Genomic DNA, 26523 nt, shown 5'->3' with positions numbered 1-26523 from the left:
CCGTGTGGTCGAGACAGAGGCCCACCCGGGAGGCGCAGAGGACCACCACGTCCGTGTGGTCAAGACCGAAGCCCCCCAGGGCGGAGCAGAAGACCACCACAACCATGTGGTCGGGACTGAAGCCCCCCAGGGTGGAGCAGAAGACCACCACATTCGTGTGGTCGAGACCGAAGTCCACCAGGGCAGCGCCGAAGACCACCACAGTGGGATCGGACTGACAGGAGAGTTGAGAACATGAACAAGTTAAGGGTAGCCTCCGTGGCCATGACAGGATCAGTCGGGCACTCAGAGAGTTCGACTGAGACGTGACGAGTCTCTGGAAGTTCTGCAGAGGAGAGGAAAGATTCTGGTAGATCAGCCGAGACGTGGGGATGCTCTGGTAGTTCCACAGAGATGTGGAGAGACTCTGGTAATCCCATGGTGTTTAGACTGGATTCCAGAAGATCAATGCTGACTTGACTCTGCTCATGAAGATCATTGGTGGCCTGACTCTGCTCATTAAGAACATTGGTGACTTGCATTTGTTCATGAAGATCATTGGTGACTTGCATTTGTTCATGAAGATCAATGGTGACTTGTCCTTGTTCATGAAGATCATTGGTGACTTGCATTTGTTCATGAAGATAATTGGTGATTTGCATTTGTTCATGAATATCATTGGTGACTTGCATTTGTTCATGAAGATAGTCGGTGACTTGACCTTGCCCATGAAGAACACTAGTGACTTGACCTTGCCCATGGAGATCAATGGTGACTTGACCTTGTTCATGAATTTCACCTGTGATTGGCTTGACTCCGGAGGGTCATCGGTGACTAGCCCTGACTCCGGAGGGTCATCGGTGACTAGCCCTGACTCCGGAGGGTCATCGGTGACTAGCTCTGACTCTGGAGGGTCATCGGTGACTAGCCCTGACTCTGGAGGGTCAGCGATGACTAACCCTGACTCTAAAGGGTCCATGAGCAACTGACTCGTCTCTGGAGAGTCCACGGGAACCTGACTCGACTCTGGAGGGTCCACGGGAACCTGACTCGACTCTGGAGGGTCCACGGGAACCTGACTCGACTCTGGAGGGTCCACGGGAACCTGACTCGACTCATGAGGGTCCACGGGAACCAGACTCGACTCTGGAGGGTCCACGGGAACCTGACTCGACTCTGGAGGGTCCACGGGAACCTGACCCTGATTGTGCAGTGGCAATGGGCTGGCGGCCCTCTTGTACTGTGGCGCTGGCTCAGCAGACATGACGTGAACAGTCTCTGGATCAGCAGACGTGACGTGAACACTCCTGGGAATCTCTAGGATCTTGTTCAGCATGGAAAAATAATCCAAGAATGTCTCAACGGCCATCTTGGGCAGTGGCGCTGGGCTGGCGGCTGTCTTGCATCATGGCGCGGGGCTGGCGACCACTTTGTGCTGTGGTGCTGGGCTGGCGTCCATCCTGCCTCGTGGCGCTGGGCTGGTGGCCATCTTGGGCAGTGTCGCTGGACCGGCAGCCATTCTGCGCAGTGGCTCTGGGCTGGCGGCCATCTTGTGCTGTGGCGCTGGGCTGGCTTCCATCTTGCCTCGTGGCGCTGGGCTGGCGGCCATCTTGTGCAGTGGGTGACGTGCGCTTCCTCTCCCTTCTATAAGATAACTATAAGGACTCCGTGACACATACTAGGACAGACAGGGTATAAATACACAGGGAAATGACAAACGCTAATGGGGAACGGGCTGAATGCAATGATTAATGATTAGTGACAGCTGAGTGCAATGAGAGAACAGAGATGGTGGGGAATGTGGACATCTAGTGGTTACCCAGGGAACACAAACCAGACACTGTGACAAGTAAGGGAAAGAAATGCAAACATTAAACTGCAGGTTGTTTATTACTATAAACTTTTTTTAACAATTTGTTTACATTTTTTTAAATACTTTTTACAACCCGAATTCCGGAAAAGTTGGGACGTTTTTTAAATTTTAATAAAATGAAAACGAAAGGAATTTCAAATCACATGAGCCAATATTTTATTCACAATAGAACATAGATAACGTAGCAAATGTTTAAACTGAGAAATTTTACACTTTTATCCACTTAATTAGCTCATTTAAAATTTAATGCCTGCTACAGGTCTCAAAAAAGTTGGCACGGGGGCAACAAATGGCTAAAAAAGCAAGCAGTTTTGAAAAGATTCAGCTGGGAGAACATCTAGTGATTAATTAAGTTAATTGATATCAGGTCTGTAACATGATTAGCTATAAAAGCTTTGTCTTAGAGAAGCAGAGTCTCTCAGAAGTAAAGATGGGCAGAGGCTCTCCAATCTGTGAAAGACTGCGTAAAAGAATTGTGGAAAACTTTAAAAACAATGTTCCTCAACGTCAAATTGCAAAGGCTTTGCAAATCTCATCATCTACAGTGCATAACATCATCAAAAGATTCAGAGAAACTGGAGAAATCTCTGTGCGTAAGGGACAAGGCCGGAGACCTTTATTGGATGCCCGTGGTCTTCGGGCTCTCAGACGACACTGCATCACTCATCGGCATGATTGTGTCAATGACATTACTAAATGGGCCCAGGAATACTTTCAGAAACCACTGTCGGTAAACACAATCCGCCGTGCCATCAGCAGATGCCAACTAAAGCTCTATCATGCAAAAAGGAAGCCATATGTGAACATGGTCCAGAAGCGCCGTCGTGTCCTGTGGGCCAAGGCTCATTTAAAATGGACTATTTCAAAGTGGAATAGTGTTTTATGGTCAGACGAGTCCAAATTTGACATTCTTGTTGGAAATCACGGACGCCGTGTCCTCCGGGCTAAAGAGGAGGGAGACCTACCAGCATGTTATCAGCGTTCAGTTCAAAAGCCAGCATCTCTGATGGTATGGGGGTGCATAAGTGCATACGGTATGGGCAGCTTGCATGTTTTGGAAGGTTCTGTGAATGCTGAAAGGTATATAAAGGTTTTAGAGCAACATATGCTTCCCTCCAAACAACGTCTATTTCAGGGAAGGCCTTGTTTATTTCAGCAGGACAATGCAAAACCACATACTGCAGCTCTAACAACAGCATGGCTTCATCGTAGAAGAGTCCGGGTGCTAACCTGGCCTGCCTGCAGTCCAGATCTTTCACCTATAGAGAACATTTGGCGCATCATTAAACGAAAAATACGTCAAAGACGACCACGAACTCTTCAGCAGCTGGAAATCTATATAAGGCAAGAATGGGACCAAATTCCAACAGCAAAACTCCAGCAACTCATAGCCTCAATGCCCAGACGTCTTCAAACTGTTTTGAAAAGAAAAGGAGATGCTACACCATGGTAAACATGCCCCGTCCCAACTATTTTGAGACCTGTAGCAGAAATCAAAATTGAAATGAGCTCATTTTGTGCATAAAATTGTAAACTTTCTCAGTTTAAACATTTGCTATGTTATCTATGTTCTATTGTGAATAAAATATTGGCTCATGTGATTTGAAAGTCTTTTAGTTTTCATTTTATTAAAATTTAAAAAATGTCCCAACTTTTCCGGAATTCGGGTTGTAATAAAACAAATAATAAAATATAATTTATAATAAAATAAAAAAGAATAAGAAATAAAATACTGCTGCAAAGTTCTCCACTAAATAAAATACTCTCAGTCTCAAACCAATATCATATAATAAAATATAATGAAAAATATAAATAAATAACTAAGATTACTGTGCAGCATTACCAATCCCAGCTTGTAGGCCTACTCATATTTTAAAAAAAATATATAACTTTTCCAAAGTGTAAAGTGCAGCATGCATCAGTTTCAGTTTTGAGACCTGCTCAGATTTCGTTATTGCATTGGACCGATCGGAATTAAGAGCAAAGGTCTGTTTAAATGCAGACGGGAGCTGCGTTTGAATTACAATCATTTTTTTACTAGTTGTAGTGATGTTCACACTCGCGTGATGCCTTTTGAAAACCTTAGGCCGGTGACACACTGGCATATTGCACCTGTCAAACATCGTCTATTTTGCCGTCAATACTGTTGACGGTGTCCTTTATCAGTAGGCTTTATATTTATGCTCAACATGAAGTATAGATATTGTTGTCGTGAAGACAAGATCCTGGTCTGTCGGCGCATCGGCGGCCTCCCACTATGTCACCTACAGCAGCAGCAGCGCGCCAGCGCCGCGTCAGTCACGATTCTGGTGTGTAAAGACACAGAAAACGCGAAGCAACTGACACGCAGCAGAAACGCCATGCTCACGCCACGCAGCCAGTGTGTCACCGGCCTTAGAATCAGCTGCAGGGCAGGATTTGCGCTGAACGCGGAGACTTCCACCACTTAATATGTTCGTTTGGAAACACTAAAATGTATATGTTCCGCAAACAAAATATTGCATTCGGTCATTCGTACCGAAAGCCCTGTACTGAAACGGTCCGGTATGAATACACATAGGTTACACCCCTAATATATATATATATATATTCTACATTACCTATAAGTAATACTTATATAAAAATATTTCTATGTTCTAGAAAAACTAGCTAGAAAATAATCCCAAAACCCCAACAGCATAAACTCCTCAGTGTTTTACAGCATTTACAGCAAGTTAATCTGATAAACATTACAAAACAAAGCATAACATTGACACTCCACAACCACACGACACAACACCTGTATCAAACACACACTCTGTGAAATATCATTTCAAGCGACAACAGAAGAGTGGAGAGTGAACGTGAATTATACATGTGTCTGTGTTATTAATGAGCGCTTTGTCTGCACTGGAACTTAAGAGCACTGTGCTTTAATACTGCATGAACCTAAACTGATCCTCTTCAACATCACATGCGTCTGGAAGAACTAGCCAAACAACACTGGCTTCATCAGAAAACAAACATATTTAGTGAGCAGAAGAGACTACGTAAAAAAATGGTACTGTTCGAAAACTTTTGATTAGTGTATATAGGTTTACACATATAAACTATTAAATGCAGAGACTTTTTAAAATAACTTAATAGCGTCTGATTCATTTCAGTGTAGTTTGTTCATCAGGAGACTTGATCAGATGTCTTTATCAGTAATGATGAATACTCTTCAGAGTCTCTACTCCAGAGTGAACAGAGGCTCGTCTGATGTGTGAGGAACACACAACACTTCAAGGCCAAATAAATGAGGACAGAGTCAAGGAGACACTGAGCGTTATTAATGACGGCTGATAAGAGAACAGACCCTGCGCTGTTTATCACCACCAGAGGATTGAGAAAATCCCTCAAGACTGAGAGGAAATTAAAAACGCAAGCTGCTATCATGACAGCTGTGAAGAACAACATCAGTGCCAAACCGCTGTTTATCTGCACCGACGCCGACGAAGAAACACACACACAGAGAGAGAGAGAGAGAGAGAGAGAGAGAGAGTTTGGATCATGGCACAATAAGACGAAGAACGAGCACAGATCAAATGAAAATGCAAAAAAAAAAAAATGAAGTTAAAATTGTGAAACATGCCTATAATTTGAAATGTATGTTGTCCATGTGAATATCTGTTAAAGTGTAATTTATTTCTGTGATGCTCCGCTGTATTTTCAGCATCATTCCTCCAGTCTTCAGTGTCACATGATCTTCAGAAATCATGAAAATATGATGATTTTCTGCTCAAGAAACATTTCTGATTATTATCAATGTTGAAAACAGTTGTGCTGCACAATATTTTTGTGGAAACTGTGATGCATTTTATTTTTTTAGAATTCACAGATGAACAAACTTCAGAAGAACAGCATTTATTTGAAACAGAAACCTTTTGTAACAACTTTTGTCTTCACTCTCATTTTTGATTAGTTTAACACAGCCTTGATGATTAAAAGTATTAAATAAAATGAACTGTGTACATTATTAATAATAAAATATTGCATTATTGCATTATATTTTCATTTTTGCACCACTATCGCAATCAAATAGAATTGCAACATGCCATTCTCCAGTAAATGTATCTTGATTTAATGATGTTGTTGTTTTTTTGCAGTATATTCAACATTTAATCCCATGACTTTATGATGTTCAGACTTTCTACACTGATTTCTGCCTGAATCTGTGGAAGGGCAAGGTAAGACTTTTCAAAATCCTAAAGCATCTCAGTTTTAAAAGAAGAGAATCCCAGCAGCGCTCTCACTGAACGTACACATCTAAAGAAGTTATTAAACTGATAAAACCACAGCTGTCCTCTCAGTGATGTGTAAGCGTGTGAACGTCTGGTTCCGTGTGTGTGTGTGTTCGTGTGTGTCTGCCACAGACTCTCTCCTCCTCTCTGCCACCCACCATGAAGAGTAACGAGCAGAGAGCAGACACACAGCCATCAAACTTAACAGCCGCGTCCCATCAGAGAGACCCCCGCAGAGTCTGACCGGACCGGCCCCGCGCCACACACACACTTACACACACTCTCACACACACACACACACACACACACACACACACACACTCACACACACACACTAACACACACATGCACACTAACTTTCTACATTTTTACAATCTCAAAACAAAATGTAATAATTCTGTATGATATTATAAGCTTGTTTCCCCATGAGAACCTCAATTGAGGTCCCCATAGTGACACACACACATACACACACACACACACACACACACTCACAGCGGGGCACTGCTATCATCAGGAAGCTAATAAAGCCACTCATTTGGCCGTTTATGTACACTGAGGCAGCAGAAGAATATTTGTGTGGTTTACAGAGAGAAACAGAAAAAAAGAGTGATGTATTCACACAGACTTCACTGCTGAAGTCAAATTAAACGGCTGCTTTGAAGTCCAAAATCTCAGAGTCAGACCAACAGCTTGTGCTTCTGCTAGGTGAGAATCACTTCACAAGACCGAGATCATGTGAACTGCCAGGTTTAATAATGCTAAGAGCAACTCAAGCACACTTATTATTCATATAGGGACAGAAATCATAACAAATTAATCTGGTTCTGGTTAATTAATGATTCTGTAAACTATTCCTTTAAGCTTCACTGCCAATGATTGGTCATACATCTTATAAACAAATAAATAATGTGAAGAAATACAAATAAACAACAAAAAAAAACTAAGAAATATAAGAAGTGATTCTCTGAATGATTCAGTGATTCAGTCATTAGACTGATTCAAACCAATACAGTTCAGGATCATTACTGATTCATGATTCTTTTGAGCTGATTCATTAAAAGAATCAACTCATGAGAGTAATTAATTTGGAATTTGGAATACACAGGTTTCGCTTTTTTGTTTTTTTAGGACAACGCAATATATATATATATATTATTTCTGTTACATTTAATCCATAGAGCAAAGATACTTTACTATAGTATTCCATCTAGGATTATTATTGTTTGTTAAACTAAAACCAGAAAAAAAGTTAATCACTTGAAATAAACATTAACTGAAATAAAATAAAATATAAAAAAACTCTGCCTTTAAAAAAACTAAAATTAGAAATGTTATTTTGCTAACTAGCTGACATAAAATAAATGTAATAATAAAATAACTAAAATATAATAAAAGCTATAGACAAAAACACAACAAAAAAACTTTAAAATTTAAAATGAAAACTGTATACAATATAAGAAAATATAAATAAAATATAAAAATAAAATCTGATTCAAAATATTTACATAAACTATTAACTGCTCTGAATCTTCTCGATTCCCAAGCTTGGATGTGAAAATGCAGATCATTTGAAAACACAATCAAAACTGAACTGCTAGTGAAGCAACTGACCTGGAAAAGCACTTCATTGAAAAGCTACAAAAGTCAGACTAATTTCTACCCTGTGAAAAGAAGCTGTTGGTGACGGAGGGGGGCTCAGAAATGCCTCGTCTTTTGCCCTTGATTCTTGAGAGACACAAAAACTTAATCTCAGATCTTTAGAAGAAAACACAGACATGCAAATCAAACAAACCAACACACACACACACACAAACGTCAGTCATCGCAACAGCAAAACAGCTTTTCTTGAAAAGCAATGCCACTAAAAGTAAACCTGTTTTTAGAGATCTTCAAAAGGAATAGTTGGCCCAAAAAATGAACATTTGCTGAAAATGTGTTCACCCTCAGGTCATTTGAGATCAGGATGAGTTTGTTTCTTCATCAGGTTTATAGAAATGTAGTATTGCATCAGTGTCTCATCAACGGATGCTCTGCAGTGAATGGGTGCCGTCAGAATGAGAGTCCAAACAGCTGAAAAAAACATCACAATAATCCAAAAAATACTCCATAATCCATAACACTTCCTCCAGTGAAAAAGAGCATCTGCTGTTGTCTCTCACATCAAAATCAAGCCAAATATTATTTTAGAGCCGTTTAAACGCTGCTTGATCTGTGCAGATTTCTCTCCTGATTCAAACACTTTTTCACTGGAGGAAGTGTTATTATGGATTATAAACTTTATGTATTTTAGTTAAAACCATCTTAATGCTGGGTTTGTCTCATCTTTTGTCTTCTCCAGATGTTAACTGATGGACTGGACTGATGTGGATTATTGTGGTGTTTTTATCAGCTGTTTGGACTCTCATTCTGACGGCACCCATTTACTGCAAGCAATGTTCAATTTCTAAATTTCTGATGAAGAAAAACTCATATACAGAGTAAATTTGCAGCCAACATAAATTTTAGCACGAACTATTCCAGCAAAGACCAGCCGAATTATAAACTGTGGCAAGTCTATTTCTGAGAGTGACTCTTATTTGCAAAGCAAATCAATTCAAGCGTTGGGGGTCTTTGGAAGCCCGACCCTTACAAGCAACTCAAACTGCTTTTCAGCTCCTTGTTTTTTCCCCTTTCGCTTGAACAAGCATCCAGAAGTTGTCAAACTCTCCGAGCTTTCCCTCACTCCAGAAGAAGTGCTCACACGAAAGATAAAGAAAGGGGACACAAAAGGCGGAGGCGGGAGTGAATGGAGGGTGATGGTGGTGCTGTGGCATGCTAATGAAGCTCTAATACTCACAAATGCCCTCTCCCTCCGCTCCAGCAACAGGGCAGCGGGGTTAATTATCATAACAACGGGGCGCTGGACATTTCGCAGGAGACGCCAACACTGTCCTTCTCCGAAGCGCTGACGGATCTCAGAGGTCACTTTATCTTTGTTTAAATAATTAACCCACCTTTGCTTCACTGTTGTTGGAAGAGCGACACCACGATGAGCCTTTCTCGTGGACAGAAACCGTGACGGGTGGCTGTCGGAGACTTCTTTGCTTTTGTTTGTCGTCTACGGTGGCTCAGGCTAAACAGAGCTTTTCACTAGCATAAAACACACACACACTGTACGGGACAATATAGCAGGATACCCCATATAAGCAGCCCAGCGTGGGTCTGGCTTTGTGTTGTGAGGACTTTACAAACAGATCACTTCATTAAGAGGTGTGTGAGCACACAAACTCCACAAACCTGCAGCAACAATCCACCTCATTAACATCTCTGAGTGGAAAAGCCTCGCCACATACTGGGAGGACTCTGGTTTCACAGCATTGCTCAAATATGTTCAAGAAAATCTGGCCAAACAACGGCTAAATGAAAAGGACCTGTGTCTCTTTAGTTGGACGTGGTTAAATATTTCAGCTTGTGTTGATGTAGAATCAATGTTGACAATGAAACATTTGCTCAACGTTCACTTTGAGCTTTACATTGGCAGAAGAGATATCACAAGAAAGCTCTTGTGCAACAGTCAAGGGTTTAACCCTTTATTTATCTATCCATCCATCCAACTATTTATCCATCAATGCATCCATCCAACCAACTATCTATACATCTATCTTTTCAACAATCCATCCATCTATCCATCCATTCATCCATCCATCCATATGTTTATCCATACAACCATCTATGCATCAATCTATCTATTTATCAGTCCATCCATTTATCCATTTATCCCACTATTCATGTATCGACCCGTTCATCCATCCAACCATCTATGCATGCATCATCCAACCATTTATCCATCCATTTATCCATCTATCAAACCTATCTATCTATCTATCCATCCATTTTTTCATCTAACCAACTATCCATCCATCCATTTATCCATCATCCATCCATATGTTCATCCATCAAACCATCAATTTATCCATCCACCCGTTCATCCATCCAACCATCTATGCATGCATCATCCAACCATTTATCCATCTATCAAACCTATCTATCTATCTATCCATCCATTTTTCCATTTAACCGACTATCCATCCATCCATTATCCATTATCCATCCATCCATACGTTCATCCATCAAACCATCTACCCGTTCATCCATCAATTCATTTCTCCATCTATCCAACCAATCTATCCATCCATCCATCAATGACCATTATGTTCGTTGAATTTCAATTAATTCTATTTATTTTCTTACACTGCCCAAATTGGAACTACAATTCTGCATCCCTACATCAGTTCAAATTCAGGAACTGAACTGGAATTTAAGACGTTCTCAATTTAATTCCAAAAGGCGAGCAACCTCATTTCTTGCATTCAGAAACATCTAGATGATTGATTATAATGGCACAGAACACAGTTAAAAAAAAAAGTCAACTATACTTCTGAAGACATGAAACATGACGCAACAGGCAAAGCCGTTCATCTGACGCATGTGTACACATAAAATTAGCACAGACTGAACTCGTTCCACAGGCCCTGTCCCACCCAGAGTACGACAACATATGCATTACTAATTACCATTACAAAAAACATGATTCTGAAGCAGACCTGACAGATCACTAGCAACAGAAACACAGCGAGTCCAAGCATGGCATGATCTCCTCACAGGCGTCAAGAGTTCTCAGACTCTCAGAGATGAAGAGGGCCAGTTGTAATGGGAACGCCCAATACTGAGACACACAAACAGCCAAATCCTTCTTTAACACAGCAGCTCTTGATGAATGACTGGGGACAACACGGTTGCCAGGATCCAATACTGGCCAAGTCCATGGAAAGGGAAAGAGCAGGTCTTTTGTTGCATTCAAGCACAAAAACAAAGTGGCTTTGCTTTTAAAGCACAGTGTATCTCCTCTGTGAAGCCCTCTGACATCCTCATTAACTCAGGGAAAAAACTTGTGAAGCAAAATGAATTTTTGTTTTGCCCTGTTAATGTTGTTCTTCTTGGCTGAACTTCACTCGCCTCATTCTAAAACACCAGCGTGACGCGTTTTCACAACAATGTCATAGAAAACCTCAAATACATGGCAACTGGTGAGAAATTAGACATTGGCTATTAATAAAATAACTGTTGAAATTCAGCAAAAATGTCTAATGCGTGAGAGACTCAAAATGAACTTCAATGGAGTTCGCTATAGGTACACTATCAATGCAACACAAAAATATGATCAAACTCAGATTTGTATCAAGCAATTAAAGTAAATAAATTATCACTTTTTTTCTTGCATTGGAGAAATGAGATGTATAAATACTTCAATTATACTTCTATAAACTTGTAAACTTTACAAATATTGGATTTTTTTTTTTTTTTTTTTGCAATATGAATAGTTCACTTTTTAAAACTTGTACTTTAAAAATATTAAAATAGTAAAAAAATCACTATTCTTTCTTGCATTGCAGTTATGAGATGCATAAATACGTTACCTTACTTGTAAACTTAACACATTTTTAAATAAAATACCATTACTTTTCATGCTTTGAAGTAATGATTTATAAACATTTTACTTTTTAAAATTTGTAAACATTACCAATATTGAAATAAAAATAGCCTACTATGTGTTCTTGCATTGCAGTAATGATATGCATAAACACTTTACTTTTTAAAACTTGTAAACTTTAGAAATATATTTAAATTAAATACCACTATTTTCTTGAATAGGAACAATCACATTTATAAATACTTTACTTTTTAAACTTGCAATCTTTGCGAATATTAAATAAAATCCCATTGTTTTTCTTGCATTAAAATAATGAGATGTATAAAAACTTAAATTAATATTCATATTAATAAAATACCTGTGTCAATTCTGCGATCATGTAAAATGCACAAGAGACTCAAAATTAACTTTGATAGAGTTTGTTGTTGCTAAACTATCAATGCAACACACAAATATTACCAAACTTGGATTCGTAACAAGCAATCAAACCCTTAAAACTGAGCCCTTTCTTTCTCTCTTTTCAACTGTTGCTCATTGTTTGCTCTGCCTTCATCATTTCATACCTTTAAAATGAATCCGTCTGTCAGAGTCTCAGTTAAACACTGTTGTGTGAATGTGCGTCATGCATCAGCTCATCCTGTGAGTGTGCAATGATTCAACACAGGACATGTCTATACCATCAGACCCCCACAGAGACTCAATATTACTGTTACCATAGAAAACTGGAGAGTATGCATCACATTTACACATGATACTGCTGCAACCGCATACATCAAAAATTAACAACATGTTGAGTGAGGCATTGGGTTTAACAAAACATGTCCAGCTCTTATTTCACTTCTAAATGTTGAGTCCTGTTCCTGCAATACAGTGTTTTTAGTGAGCATAATTTACACACAAATCTGAAATAATGCTGGTCCAAATACTACCATGATGCATAAATACTATAACCTTATCTTTCAAAAATTGTAAACTTTACGAAGGTTAAAACACAAATTCAATTGCATTGTAGCAATGAGATGTACAAACACTTAAACCAATTAGTTTTTTTACTTGTAAACTTTATGAATATTTAAATAAAATAGCACTTTTTTATTGCAGTAGTGACATGAACAGTATACATACTTTAACCTTACTTTTTAAAACTTGTAAACTTTGCAAATATAAAAAAAAATCCTTAAGTAGGACTCATTTCTTATTATATTGTTTGCGTCTCTTGTATCTCATATCTCTCGTATTACTCCGCTTCTGTTCTCTCTTTCTTTTTCTTCTGGTGATTTAAAGTGAACTATGACCTGGACATGTTTTTGACAAGTTTCACAGTCTTACCTTTGAACACTGCTTGTGATTCTGACACCAAACCAATGATCCATTGCTCTGAAAAGAGAGAAAACACATCATAAAACACTGGGAATCACATCAGATATGAAACATTCACTCAAACAGGTAAATGATTAGAAAAGTGAAAGCAGTAAAAACAAAGAAGTTTGAATGATTTATTAAAATCAAATCACTGATTCAAAGATTCATTTGCACCATCATTTAAAAAATGGTGCTCGACTAAAAATGTTCCAGTAAACTATTTGTTTCAGTGAATCAATTCAAAACTTTGATTCAAAAGAATCAATCAAGAACAAATGATGCCTAACTAAAAATCTTCCATTAAACTGTTTGTTTCAGTGAATTGGTTTAAAACACTGATTCAAAGATTGTTTTGAATCATCACTCAGATGGTGCCAGACTAAAAATATTGTGACCGGACACCTTTTTTTTTTTCTTCAGTAAAATCAAATCCAATATATTTTTGTTCAATAATATTTTTTCTTTTGTATTTTGAGAGAATTGCACTACTACTACTTTAATTAACATTTATGCAATAATTATGATATTACTTTCCCATTGAAAATAGTTTTTTTTTTTTTTTTTTTTTCAATTAATGCAGTATTTCAGATTAAAATAGAGACTAGGCCTTTAAAATCACATTTCTGAAGGCAGAATAGCACCTCCTAGTGAGATCAAAAAAATAAAATCCTGTAATTTCATGGTGGAGCCACAAGATTCCTGTATAGGGCTCTATAGAGAGGCTGGTCAATTCCCTAGTCGTTTTTTTTAGACATAATTGTTTACTTTTATTAGGTTGTGGATTTAAATGTATATTAAGGCATTCTCAATAGGGGTGTAAGGATTCACTCGTTTTCTCGATGCATCGATTACAAACCCTGTCGATTCATATGCATCGATCTTGAAACATGATTTTTGAATCGTGAATCGCCGATCTTGGACAGTAATCGATTCAAAATGCTAAGAATCGAATGAATCGCGATTTCTATAGCGATTCAGTGCTTTCAAAATGTATACACATTAAATTACTACACGCATGAATTAATGGAGACCTTGAAGAGTGTTCGTGAATCGTGCCTCTTATCTGTCCTTCACGCGCTCCACTGTTTAGCGCCTGAGACTGTCACAGGATTGCGCTCGCGCGCCGTTCGTCTCTGACGCAGCTGACGTGTGATCTATAGGACTCGTGGCCAGTAATGCTAACGTGAAGTAGTTTTACTTTTCTGTAGTTTGTCAATGGCTCTCTGCATCTTACCGACGGAGTTACCGGAGCCGTCGACAGCTGTATTTATTGCATGGACGGAGCAGAAATGTAAGTGTCTAAATCATACGCACAGATCCAATGAATGATAAATGTGTTTAAACAATGCGGATGAACCGAATATACGAAGGAAACTTTTAAAATTAACCACAGCATTAACAACAACCTTGAAATAAGAGTGCGAGATTTATCTGATATGCATGAAAGTAGCGTTTGTTTCATTAGCAAACAGACATCTGCCGCGTTTTCCCTCAGGATCATTCGCTGATGGAGAGGAAAAGTTAAATAGAGATGAAGACGTTTTCACACTGAAAGAGAAGCGATCTCGCTCTCATAGACGTGCCAGGCTATATCTGCAGCGAAACTGAATAAAAGCAGAATGAACTGATGAAACAAAAAAAAACCCACAAACAATTTATGAATGATGCAGTGCTAATTGACATTTATTACAGTACAGAAACTATAAAGTATATTTTCTACCTTATTCTGTGCAGAAAATTTAAATAATTGCTAATTAAATGTAGCCTAGTATATAAAACATCATAAAATTGCCATTAGGAAAAAAATATATATTACAAATGATTGATTATTGTCCAGCAGTGTATTTGATTTATTATATAAAGCTAATTAAAAGTAATTAAAAAAGAAGATAATTCCTTGTAAAAAAATAATAATAATAATAATTATTATTATTATTATATAGGCTACATACATAAAATGATTGTATTTGACATTTCTGTCACTTCTGAAATTATGGCTATGCCCCTGGTGTGACAAAATGTTAGCTTATACATAATACTCTTTAAGCTCTTTTTTAAAAACTTGGCTTACATACATTTTTACGTATGCCATGTCGCATCATTAAACTAGCATTTAACAATGGACAAAAGTTTTTTTTTTTTTTTTTCTAACCTATGGTTCTCTAACCATAAATGCTACTGTAATTCGCCCCTGACTAAGCATTTAAAGAATTTAGTAAAAGCATTTAAAAAATCCTGTGAATGCACTTAAAGAACGCAGAATCGAATCGTTATAGTCGAATCGAATCGAATTTAATTGTGAATCGAATCGAATTGAATCGTTCTAAATTTGCAAAAATCGTTCTTGAATCGAATCGAAAACCTATGAATCGTAATCGAATCGAATCGCTGCCTTGCCAAAGATTCACAGCCCTAATTCTCAAAGATTATTTTTTGTCAAGGTTTATATCTTGTTGTTTTAAATGTTGATTTGAAGTGTAGGTTTTTGCATTATTATTATTACATTCAAACCTAAACACAGAAAGCAGATTGTTACAAAAAACATTAAAATTCTATAAAAATGTAACAAACATTGGGTCTGAACAGACTGTAATAGACTGGGTCTGATCTGATCTTAACCTCTTATTTCAGTCTTCTGACTGATTTTGGCTATATGGTTATAGCCATCCCAATTCATTTGAGTATGTTTAATTCTGTATGTGTGTGTGTCTTTGAGTGTGTGTGTGTGTGTGTGTGTGTGTAAGTAAGTGTGTGTGAGTGGATGTATACGTTTTACACTCAAGCAGTTTTAGAGTGTAACCCCTTCCTTGCGGTCCAATTTTGTAGATTCAGAACACAGATTCCAAAATTTGTTTACACAGAACACGAACTAAAAATGTACCATTAACTACAGTTTCAAATGAACCGTGGCTTTCTTCCTTTCTCCACAAGCCTCTGCACAGGCAAACTTCACGGGTCTGTAAACCAAAAGTCTGCTTAAGTTCAATGTCAAGTTCAAAGGAATCTAGAACAATGTAATCCAGTGGAAATTCCCCGTGAAACCTTGGAAAAGAACTTATCATTAAAGGAGTTAATTTGCCCTCCAGTCCCGCAGGGTGTTGTGCACTCGATGTCAAGGATAACGGTCAGCGGCTTCAAAGCCAGGAAGAGCCTTGAATGCAGAACATGTGCGTTGTTCAAGATGTTTGGGATGCTTTAATGGAACTAAATGTGTGTCTTCAATCAGAGATATAAAACCAGTTTCAGCTGCTCTACCAGATCAGATATCATAATTGGATCATCTTTATGTGAGTGTAAATCAAACATTATTAGCTGCACCTCAAAACATAATGAGCTGCCTAATGCCTACATGATAGAGCAATTCATCGAAATAAAACCAAAATTGTGATAAGGTTGTGATTTAATGAAATAAATATGTGCACTTTGTGTTTCAGAGTGAACTCAACATGCGGCAAACATTTTCCCGTTCTTGTAATGAGAAGCATTTATCAACAAGAGAGCGGCTTTTAAGAGACTCACTGTGGATTTCTGTCAAAATAAAGGTTTGATGCTTTATCACATTAAGAGCATAATAATAAATATTAGTATTGCAATTTACAATTGTAATGTAAAATTAAACAATTATTAAGCATTACTATTATTATTATTATTATTATTATTATTTCTTAAATACTCATTATTACAATAGTAATAATTCTTATTTTGTTTTTATTTTATATTTTTTTATTTGTATTTAGTAGTAGTAGTAGTAGTAGTAGTAGTATTAATAATAATAATAATAATAATAATTATTATTATTATTATTATTATTATTATTATTATTATCATTATTATCATTATTATATAGCCATATCATATATTAATCACAAAATGTTGGTCAAATTGTGCAGCCCTACAAACAAACACCGCAAACCTGTATTTTATTTTTATATTATTATTTTATCATTATTATTATTATTATTATTATTATTATTTTATTTAATTTTTTTTTTTTTTAGCACAATCACAATTCAATTTTTTCCCCAGTCTGTGCAGCTCTACTACATTCTTCTAAGGCAATGAAAAAAAGTGCACAGACAAACTTTTTGAAGAATGGATTTAGGAATGTATTAAATTCAATGAAACATACTGATTGATGAAGGCATAACCAATATGATATATAAATAATCAGTAAGTGTTAGGTAGCACTGTTGAATTTCTGCCAAAATCTATGGAGATTTATTTTTATAAAAGGTTCTTTTCTAACCTGACCTCCCTCCTGGACTCTGACACCTCTCCAGACCCATCAGAGGTGGACTGTGAGGCGTGACAGCAGTCCTTGGACACTCGGTGGGATGTTGACCCAGCTGTCGCTGACCTCGCGCTGATAATTATAGGTCAGCATTGTGACCCGGCTCTTAGGAGAGTCAAGGGTATTCCTGGAGCATTTAAAGCTCACAGATTTACAATCAGTCACTGAGGGATTTGTGTGTCAGATCAACTCTAATCCATCGAGGAACTAAACACAACATCATCCTGAGAGATAAACTGTGCCTTTACATGTGTGTGTTCAGCAGACGCTCTTATCTGAAGAGACTAACAATAGAGGAATAGAAACAGTTCTTCACAGAGCCAACAGTGTTCACAGTGTACACGCGGGTTAAAGGTGGAAGAGGAACATCTGAGAAAAACTGGAGAAAATGGATGGATGGATGGATGGATGGATGGATATGATGAAAAGATTGATAGATGTCAATTTAATGGATGGATGGATGGATGGAGCAACAGATGGATGGATGGATAGGTGATAAATGGATGGATGGATATGATGATAAGATTGATAGATGTCAATTTAATGTATATATAGATGGATGGATGGATGGATGGATGGATGGATGGATGGATGGATGGATGGATGGAGCAACAGATGGATGGATAGGTGATAATGGATGGATGGATATGATGATAAGATTGATAGATGTCAATTTAATGTATATATGGATGGATGGATGGATGGATGGATGGATGGATGGAGCAACAGATGGATGGATAGGTGATAATGGATGGATGGATGGATGGATATGATGATAAGATTGATAAATATCAATTTAATGGATATATGGATGGATGGATGGATGGATGGGTGGATGGGTGGATGGGTGGATGGAGCAACAGGTGGATGGATAGGTGATAATGGATGGATGGATGGATATGATGATAAGATTGATAAATATCAATTTAATGGATATATGGATGGATGGGTGGGTGGATGGATGGATGGGTGGATGGATGGGTGGATGGGTGGATGGATAGATGGATGGGTGGATGGAGCAACAGGTGGATGGATAGGTGATAATGGATGGATGGATGGATATGATGATAAGATTGATAAATATCAATTTAATGGATATATGGATGGATGGGTGGGTGGATGGATGGATGGATGGATGGATGGGTGGATGGATGGGTGGATGGGTGGATGGATAGATGGATGGGTGGATGGAGCAACAGGTGGATGGATAGGTGATAATGGATGGATGGATGGATATGATGATAAGATTGATAAATATCAATTTAATGGATATATGGATGGATGGATGGATGGATAGATGGATGGATGATAGATGGAAGATAAATAGATAGATAGATATTGCATAAAATTGATTAAACATAATAGTGATGTAAATCTCTACACAGTGACGTTATTAAAGCTGATGTACATACAGTAGGTGAATTACTCTTGATCCTATATCATTTTCTTGTACAAATCTTGTTTATGTGTCAGAACATCTGTTCATGAAATAATGCATGTAGACACATTTTATCGTTTGTACACGCTATGTGTAAAGACATGTGATATAATGGCACGTGTCACATGTTAAGTGCTCTAGTTAGTGTGTGTAACAGTCAGCGGCAGGTGCTTTGAGCTCGTCTCGCTCACATTGTTCTGAGTTGAGCGGTTTTTCTGGCTTTTATTGACATTGTTGAGATGCTTTAATCAGAGCGCTGCTTTAGGCGAGTGTTTAACACGACACAGCTCACAGCCTTCTGCTTAAATCAATCCATACGGCTCTCATTTCACTCAGCAGACGTCTCTGAGTAAAACAAGCCAGTGTCATCCATCATTTTGTCATACCTTTACAGTCCAAAGCTGTTGTCCTAAAGGGATTTTCAATGTTTTAGACCAGATTATTCTGTGAAGATTAGTATTATAAATACATCTAAATATAATAAAAAAACTGTGTTTAGTTTAAGTTAATTTTATTTTTCTGCTCATTATAGCACTGCACTGTTAGATGTATTATTTAATTACAAATTTCTTTACGCATTTTTTATTTTACTATAATATTTCTAATTTTAATCCAAAAGTTGCTGTTTTTTTTAGACTCAATTTATTCTAGGAAATATTATTATCATAAATATATCAAAATTTTTCCCCCTGAATTTTAGCTTCTTAAAATGTATTGGCATATAACATAATATTAAGAGTATCCGTATTATTAAAATTGCAAAAGATAACCGAAACCACGAGAGACTAGACATTTTTGGATTGGGCAACATGCTGGTAAACCAGCAAACTGACGTTCTTATCAGCATTTCATAAGGTGCAAAACATCTACAAGATCACAAGATCATCTACAAGTCACATTCCCGAGATAAACCGGCTGTAAAGTGGAAATAATGCACTCTTGGGCTGTTTAAAGAGCCATTATTACTTAGATAAGTTCAGCCGTAACACACCCCACACTCAGACTGGCCAAAGAGCAGATCTCATCAACACCAGTTATATTCAGAGCCAATCAAGCGCTGAATCTGAAGGTTCGTGGATGTTTCTGAGCACATGAATCGGCACAACACTCCATTCATGTCTCTGCTAATGAAACCCTCACACATAGGAGTTGCTGTGGTTTGATTCCCTTCCAAAGTTGTTTCATATCAAAGGCCCTTGAAAAGCGACACGGCACAACTTCTTTCCAATGTTTTCCTTTCCTTTGGATCAGAACGTGCGTCCCTCGAGATGAACGGAGGGAACTAATGGCTTAATTTAAAACGCAATAATTTTTACGACGCCAGGCGCACTCGCAGGACTCTCTGACACACCTTTGGCTTCATACGTCCACACATAAATAATTCCACACACAGCAGATGCTTTCCCGAACAGAGCCAGCCTTTCAGCTCGCAGACGCTGGATTTACAGCTGGGTGTTTCCCTCTGTCCATTACACAATCACCGATACATAAATACTCTCCAATAAGACAATAAAAACTCCAGAAAGCTTCATTTCACTGTTTTGATGACCTGCACTGACACACTTATTTGGGACATAAACTTTCCAAGTTTTAAAAAGTGGCTTGGATAAATAAAAGAGACCAATATTCTTTAGTAATCTAACAAACTGATTCTTACAAATTATTTGAGCGGCAAACCTGATGATGAACACTTTCTCCAGCACGAGATGTGATGAGAGCTTCTTGTTTGGATGGATGGATGGATGGATGGATGGATGGATGGATGGATGGACAGACGGATGATAGATGGACGGACGGATGGATGGATGGATGGATAAAACAATAGATGGATGGATGGATGGATGGATGGACAGACGGATGATAGATGGACGGATGGATGGATGGATGGATGGATGGATGGATGGATAAAACAATAGATGGATGGATGGATGGATGGACAGACGGATGATAGATGGACGGACGGATGGATGGATAAAACAATAGATGGATGGATGGATGGATGGATGGATGCATAAAACAATATAAGGATGATGGATGGATGGATGGATGGATGGATGGATGGATAGTTGGACGGACGGACAGATGATGGATGGATGGATGGATGGATGATAAAACGATAGATGGATGGATGATAAAACAACAGATGGATGGATGGATGGATGGATGGATAAAACAATAGATGGATGGATGGATGGATGGATGGATAGTTGGACGGACAGACAGATGATGGATGGATGGATGGATGGATGGATGGATGGATGGATGGATGGATAAAACAACAGATGGATGGATGGATGGATGGATGGATGGATGGATTGATGGATGGAAGGAAGGATGGACGTATGATGGATAAATGGATGGATAAAACGATGGATGGATGGATGGATGGATGGATGGATAAAACAATAGATGGATGAATAGATAAAACGAAAGATGGATGGATGGATGGATGGATGGATGGATGGATGGATAAAACAATAGATGGATGATGGATGGATGGATGGATAAAATGATGGATGGATGGAATGATGGATGAGAGAGAGAGAGAGAGAGATAGATAGATTATATATATATATATATATATATATATATATACAGAACAACAGATGGATAGACAGATGGATGATAGAAAGAATGAAGGATGGATGGATGAATGGATGGATGGACAGAGATAGATGGACGGATGGACAGATAGATGGATGGATGATAGAACGAATGAAGAATGGATGAGAGAGATGGATAGATGGATGGACAGATGATGGATATATAGAACAACAGATTTTAGAAAGATATCACTAATCAACTAAAAATAATACTTTTTTTTCTTTTCTATTTTATTATAATTTCTAAAAAAGCGTTTATTCCCAAGTTTTTGTTTCTGAGTGTTCCAGTGTTTCCAGCCTGTGGTTCCTGCTGTAGCTTCAGTCAGTCTCTCAGGCTCTCAGTGAAGCTTGATCTGAGTGATGCAGAGGAACTGAGGGCAGCAGCTCGGCGTGTGACGCTGGCATTTGGTCATCAGGAGAGTTCAGAGGGGGGTGCATGTTTTTGCAGCTGACCAGACCTCCCATTTTCACATGAAAGACCTGCGAACACACACACACACACACACACACGGCCTCCGGACACTCTTTATGGAGCACCAACAACAATCGCTTTCTATTCCTGGAGCTCCCAGCCTGTTCAACCAGCCCTTTATCAAGCTCAGCCTGTCACAGCACTTCCTGCGCAGACAAAAGACTTCGCCTGCTTTCTCCATACGTCCCTTTTGATGTTAAGAAAGATGTTCCCCTCAAATCATTAACGGCTAGCTGCCAAATGGCAACATCATAAACCGTCACGACTGCATTTATCCTCAGATGCATGTCAGCTTGTTTGGGTAGCATGGTAAGTTTCACGCTTTAGATGCATGCATTAACCTTGAACACACTTGTGTGCATTCAGATGCAAGCAGAGAGGAAACATTAGAAGAAGAAGAGCCTTTCGCTGAGCTCTGAGGAAACTAATACAGTGTAGACGCAGGACTTCTGACAAAACAAGAGCGTAAGAGCAACACAAACCCTCACTTTCTAACAAGGAATCATGTGTTTCACTGCATGCTCTCATACGCTGGAGATTACAAGGATCAGCCAAAATGCAATAAAGTCCCAAAAAATGCCTTTTAAACACACATTAAACCGGTTTCAATATCTTACGAGGTACAACCAACAAACAAGAATGAAGCTTGTTTGCTACTATGTAAGTAGACTATGTTACGAAATAAGTTGATAAACAAATTACTTGATCAAGAGACTACGTTATGTATTTTTGCTTTTTCATTACAATCAAGCACTCTATACTAAATACATTTTAAAAATATGTAAAAAATGATATATATATATATATATATATAATCAATGTTTCACGTTGAAGGGATGTAATCTTTCTCCTCTGATTAGAACCATTCAGTGTTGTTTTAGTTGTAAAGAACTAAAACATCTAGAACCCAGAGTCACTTTACACATCAATCAAGTATGCAATCTGTTTTCTGTGAATATGAATCGCTTCTTTAAACCGGATTAACCAGAACAGAACAGATGGACGTCCAGAGCTGAAAACTGATTTCAACACCTCATCAATAAAGCACAGTATCAGCACCGGGTAACCGGGTGACCACGGAAAACAATTCATTAATGAAACTCTAAACGTGAAACCTAAATAACCATAATAACAATTAAATGGACTAAATAATGCATCATTGTTGACGGATTGAAAACTGATGATATTCTATGGGCCTGTTCCAAAATGAACTCAATATTTAAATTAATATTCTGTTAAATAAGTGTTCCTTTCATATTCTGTCATGAAATAGTTTTATTTCTAGGCCACTGTAATAATCATCATCAATGTGTCAGGTTCAAACAGTTTTGCCAACAGATAATGTGCACGAAGTTTTTAAATATTAAAATGAATTTAAATAGTGTAAAATAACAATAGGCTAATGTTCATATATTATATAAATAAATGATTAATCTGATTTCATAATTTCTGTACAATCCATTTGAACATGCACTCTTTAAAATAAAGGTTCTTCATTGGCATCAATGGTTCCACAAAGATCCTTTGCATCCATGGAACCTTTTCATTCTACTAAAAGGTTAGGTTCTTTACAGTGGAAAAAAAAGTTTCTTTAGATGATAAAACACTAAGAAAAATAAATACTGTTTTAAGAACTGTTCACTGAAAGTTTAATCAAAACATGTTCTTCTGTGCATCAGTGTGAAAACCGCTTTTGAACCTTTATTTTTATGAGAGCGTGCTATATATATCGGTCATTCAAAAGCACTTATCGGTTGACCATTCTGGCAATAATCCTAATAATAGCCTATTAATAACCAATCATATGGATCTAAATGTCGAGACTGTGTATTCAAAGTCAAAGTTTTAGAATGTTGCATTGAAGCTGATGTTGATGAAGCGCGAGTCTGTGATAATGTCACATTCTGACATACCTGGAAATGTTTGAAAGCGGCAGAAATGCGCGTGATGTGCAGGCTGAGGCATCGCGACGCGCACCTCGCGCGGAACACGCTCGCGCTGAAGAACTCGTCGGCGGGTTTCCTCGCGTCAGCGCTCGCGGCGCTCCACAGCAGCCCTGTAATCCACATGAACGCGAGCATCGCGGAGCTGATGTCTGCAGCTGCAGAAAGAGAGAATGTGTCTGAAGAAGACTGAAGAGAGACTGAAGAAAGTTTCGCGCTGCGGAGGGGCGGAGTCAACGCGCGTCACTGCACGAGCTCTGCGCGTAGCCCCGCCCCTCCAGACGCAGGTAGAGACACTTCAGATGATGGACAAAGTTCTGCTTCTTCATGCCATGATCAGTTTTGTGGCATTTTGTTTACATAATATGTCTTTTTTAAGATTCGAAGGAAACAACTAAAATTCACATCAAATTGTTTATTTCATTGCACTTTATCTATTATCCTCCACTTCAGCAGCTTTTGCACTTTCTTACAGCTTTTTTGTCTTATTCTCTGTAATTTATAAATGTGAGCAAGGAGCACAAAAGCAGTCATAAGCAGCACAAATATATTTGTAGACATAGACAACAATACATTGTATGGGTCACAATTATATTTTTTTATTTTATGCCAAAATGTTCCATGAAGATATTTTGTCAATTCCATGCCGTAAATATATCAAAACTTATTTTTTGATTAGTAATATGCATGGCTAAGAACCTCATTTGGACAATTTTAAAGGTGATTTTTCTTTTTTCTATTTTGTTCCCTCATATTCCAGATTTTCAAATAGTTGTATCTCAGTCAAGTATTGTCCTCATAACAAACCATACATCAATGGAGAGATTATTTATTCAGCTTTCAGGTGAAGTTTTGACCCTTAATTGACCCTTAATTGACCCTTATGACTGAGGTCCAGGGTCACACACACACACACACAAATATATATATATATATATATATATATATATATGACAAAATCAAAGAAGAATTGTGATCCTGGCTTTATACAATGATCAGATTTATGTTCTGTAAATATATGCAAATTAGTGCATATTTAATTAGATAAACTAAAGTTTGGCGTGTGTTAGAGCTGCTGAAGTGGAGAAAGCCGGATTGAAGATATGTATTGCAATAGAAATAGACCAAGTGCAATATGATAAACACTTAAATATGTATTTAGCATGTCTTCTTTCCAGTGCATTCAAACACAATGGCTTGTAGTGATTCCAGTGGAAACTTCCCATGTGAGCTTCACACCGTTTTACAAGCATTGCAGACATGTCTAGCATTATTTCTGCTCGCCAGCCACGAGTAGAGTAGCGTGGAAAGAATGACTCCAGCGCTTATTAAAACAACACAAATGCTCCCGAATCCCGCCGGATAGAAATCGCCACGTTAAAAAGCCGCTGAAAAACTTCCCAGAAGGCTTCATAAAACATCATGACTTCACTCTCTCGAAGAAGCAGCAGCGTTTGGTTTGCATCTAATGAGTTTTTATGGGTATTCCTCCTGAACAGAGCAGGACAGAAACTGGGGCTCGTAATCGGTAGGTTTGGCCTGCGACTGCTGCGCCGCGGGCCAGCCGGAGCCCAGCCAAATACTGCAGCGTACTTCTCTAATGAAAGCAGTCAGGACTGTGTTCTCAAGATGCATTGGCCACACGCATCTGCTCAGGCTCCGGTCGCTTAACGTGGCTGAATGCATTCAAACACTGTTTTTAAAAGACCACACTCAATAAACACATTATTAATTAAGCATATATGTACAGCCAAGCAGATGAATGCAATGCGTTTAATTATGCATTAAGCGTTTTCCTCCCACGCTTAAGGTAGCTTAATGCATTATAACTTTTTAAATGTCCAAACTCAATAAACGTAATTAATAAATCCTACTATGTACAGACAAGTAGATATAAGGCATAATACAAGCGCAACGCGTTAAGAATTTTCCTCCCATAGAAAACCATTATAAGAAAAACGCTTAATTTGCCTTAATGCATTACAATAGCGTTTTTAAACGTCCAAACTCAATAAACATTAATAATAAATCATACTTTGTAAAGACAATCAGATGAGACATAATAAGAAGGCAACACATTTACTTACAGTTTAAGTGGTCATATGATGTGATTTCAACTTTGGAGTGTTACAAGATCTTTGTGCATGAAGAAGATCTGTAAAATTGCCAAGACTAAAGTGTTAAATCCAAAGAGATATTCTTTATCAAAGTTAAGACTCTGCCACACCCCCTTAAGCACCTCGTTTAAACACGCCCCCACATCTCTACGTCACAATGTGGAAATATTTGCATTACACTACCCAGATGTTCATGCAAAGAAAGAAGGTGCCATATGCAATGTTGTAAGAAGACAGTACAAGTCGTTATAATCAGTAATTATGTCCCCACTAGATGCAACCAATGTCTTGTTTGTAATGGGTTTCATTGGTTTTGTCTCGTTGTTCCAGGAGACACCATCACAGTGTTAAGGGGCGTAACATTTCCGTCACATGCTTGAGGCATTCAGCCAATCACAGTGCACTGGATAGCTGGCCAATCAGAGCACACCTCACTTTCAGCATGATGAGCTTTGTAAAAATCGTAAAAAAATTAAAAACATTATTAGGAAAATGCTTAAGTCCAGAAGAATTCTTATTCTGGACTCATCTGCTTGTCTGTACATTATGCTTTATTAATAATGTGTTTACTGAGCTTGGTCCTCTTAAAACATTGTCTTAACACATTAAACCACATGAAGTGTTTCTGAATGTCCCCTGGTCGTGGGTGTTTTTCTCCGTCAGCGGTGGATTGGTTGAGTCCAGGGGATCCTCGTCCACTCCTGAACCCT

The 26523-nt window shown here is 38.2% G+C and overlaps 1 protein-coding gene across 2 annotated transcripts in view; it reads right to left on the bottom strand.

Annotated features, from left to right (window-relative positions):
* LOC132095585 (anosmin-1) overlaps positions 1-23885 on the bottom strand; it is a 58916-nt gene extending 35031 nt beyond the window's left edge. The window contains exons 1-2 of one of the 2 annotated variants that reach the window (XM_059500716.1): positions 23667-23885; positions 12917-12964 (exon numbers count right to left, since the gene is read on the bottom strand). In XM_059500716.1, the coding sequence (XP_059356699.1) occupies positions 12917-12964; positions 23667-23834 (216 nt within the window). In that variant the 5' untranslated portion in view covers positions 23835-23885. The remainder of the gene's footprint in view (positions 1-12916; positions 12965-23666) is intronic. The other variant, XM_059500715.1, reaches the window with a different exon arrangement.
* Between the last annotated feature and the right edge of the window lie 2638 nt (positions 23886-26523).

Source organism: Carassius carassius, chromosome 19 (genome assembly GCF_963082965.1).
Source record: "Carassius carassius chromosome 19, fCarCar2.1, whole genome shotgun sequence".
NCBI lineage: Eukaryota > Metazoa > Chordata > Actinopteri > Cypriniformes > Cyprinidae > Carassius > Carassius carassius.
This window is presented reverse-complemented; position numbering and strand designations above follow the sequence as displayed.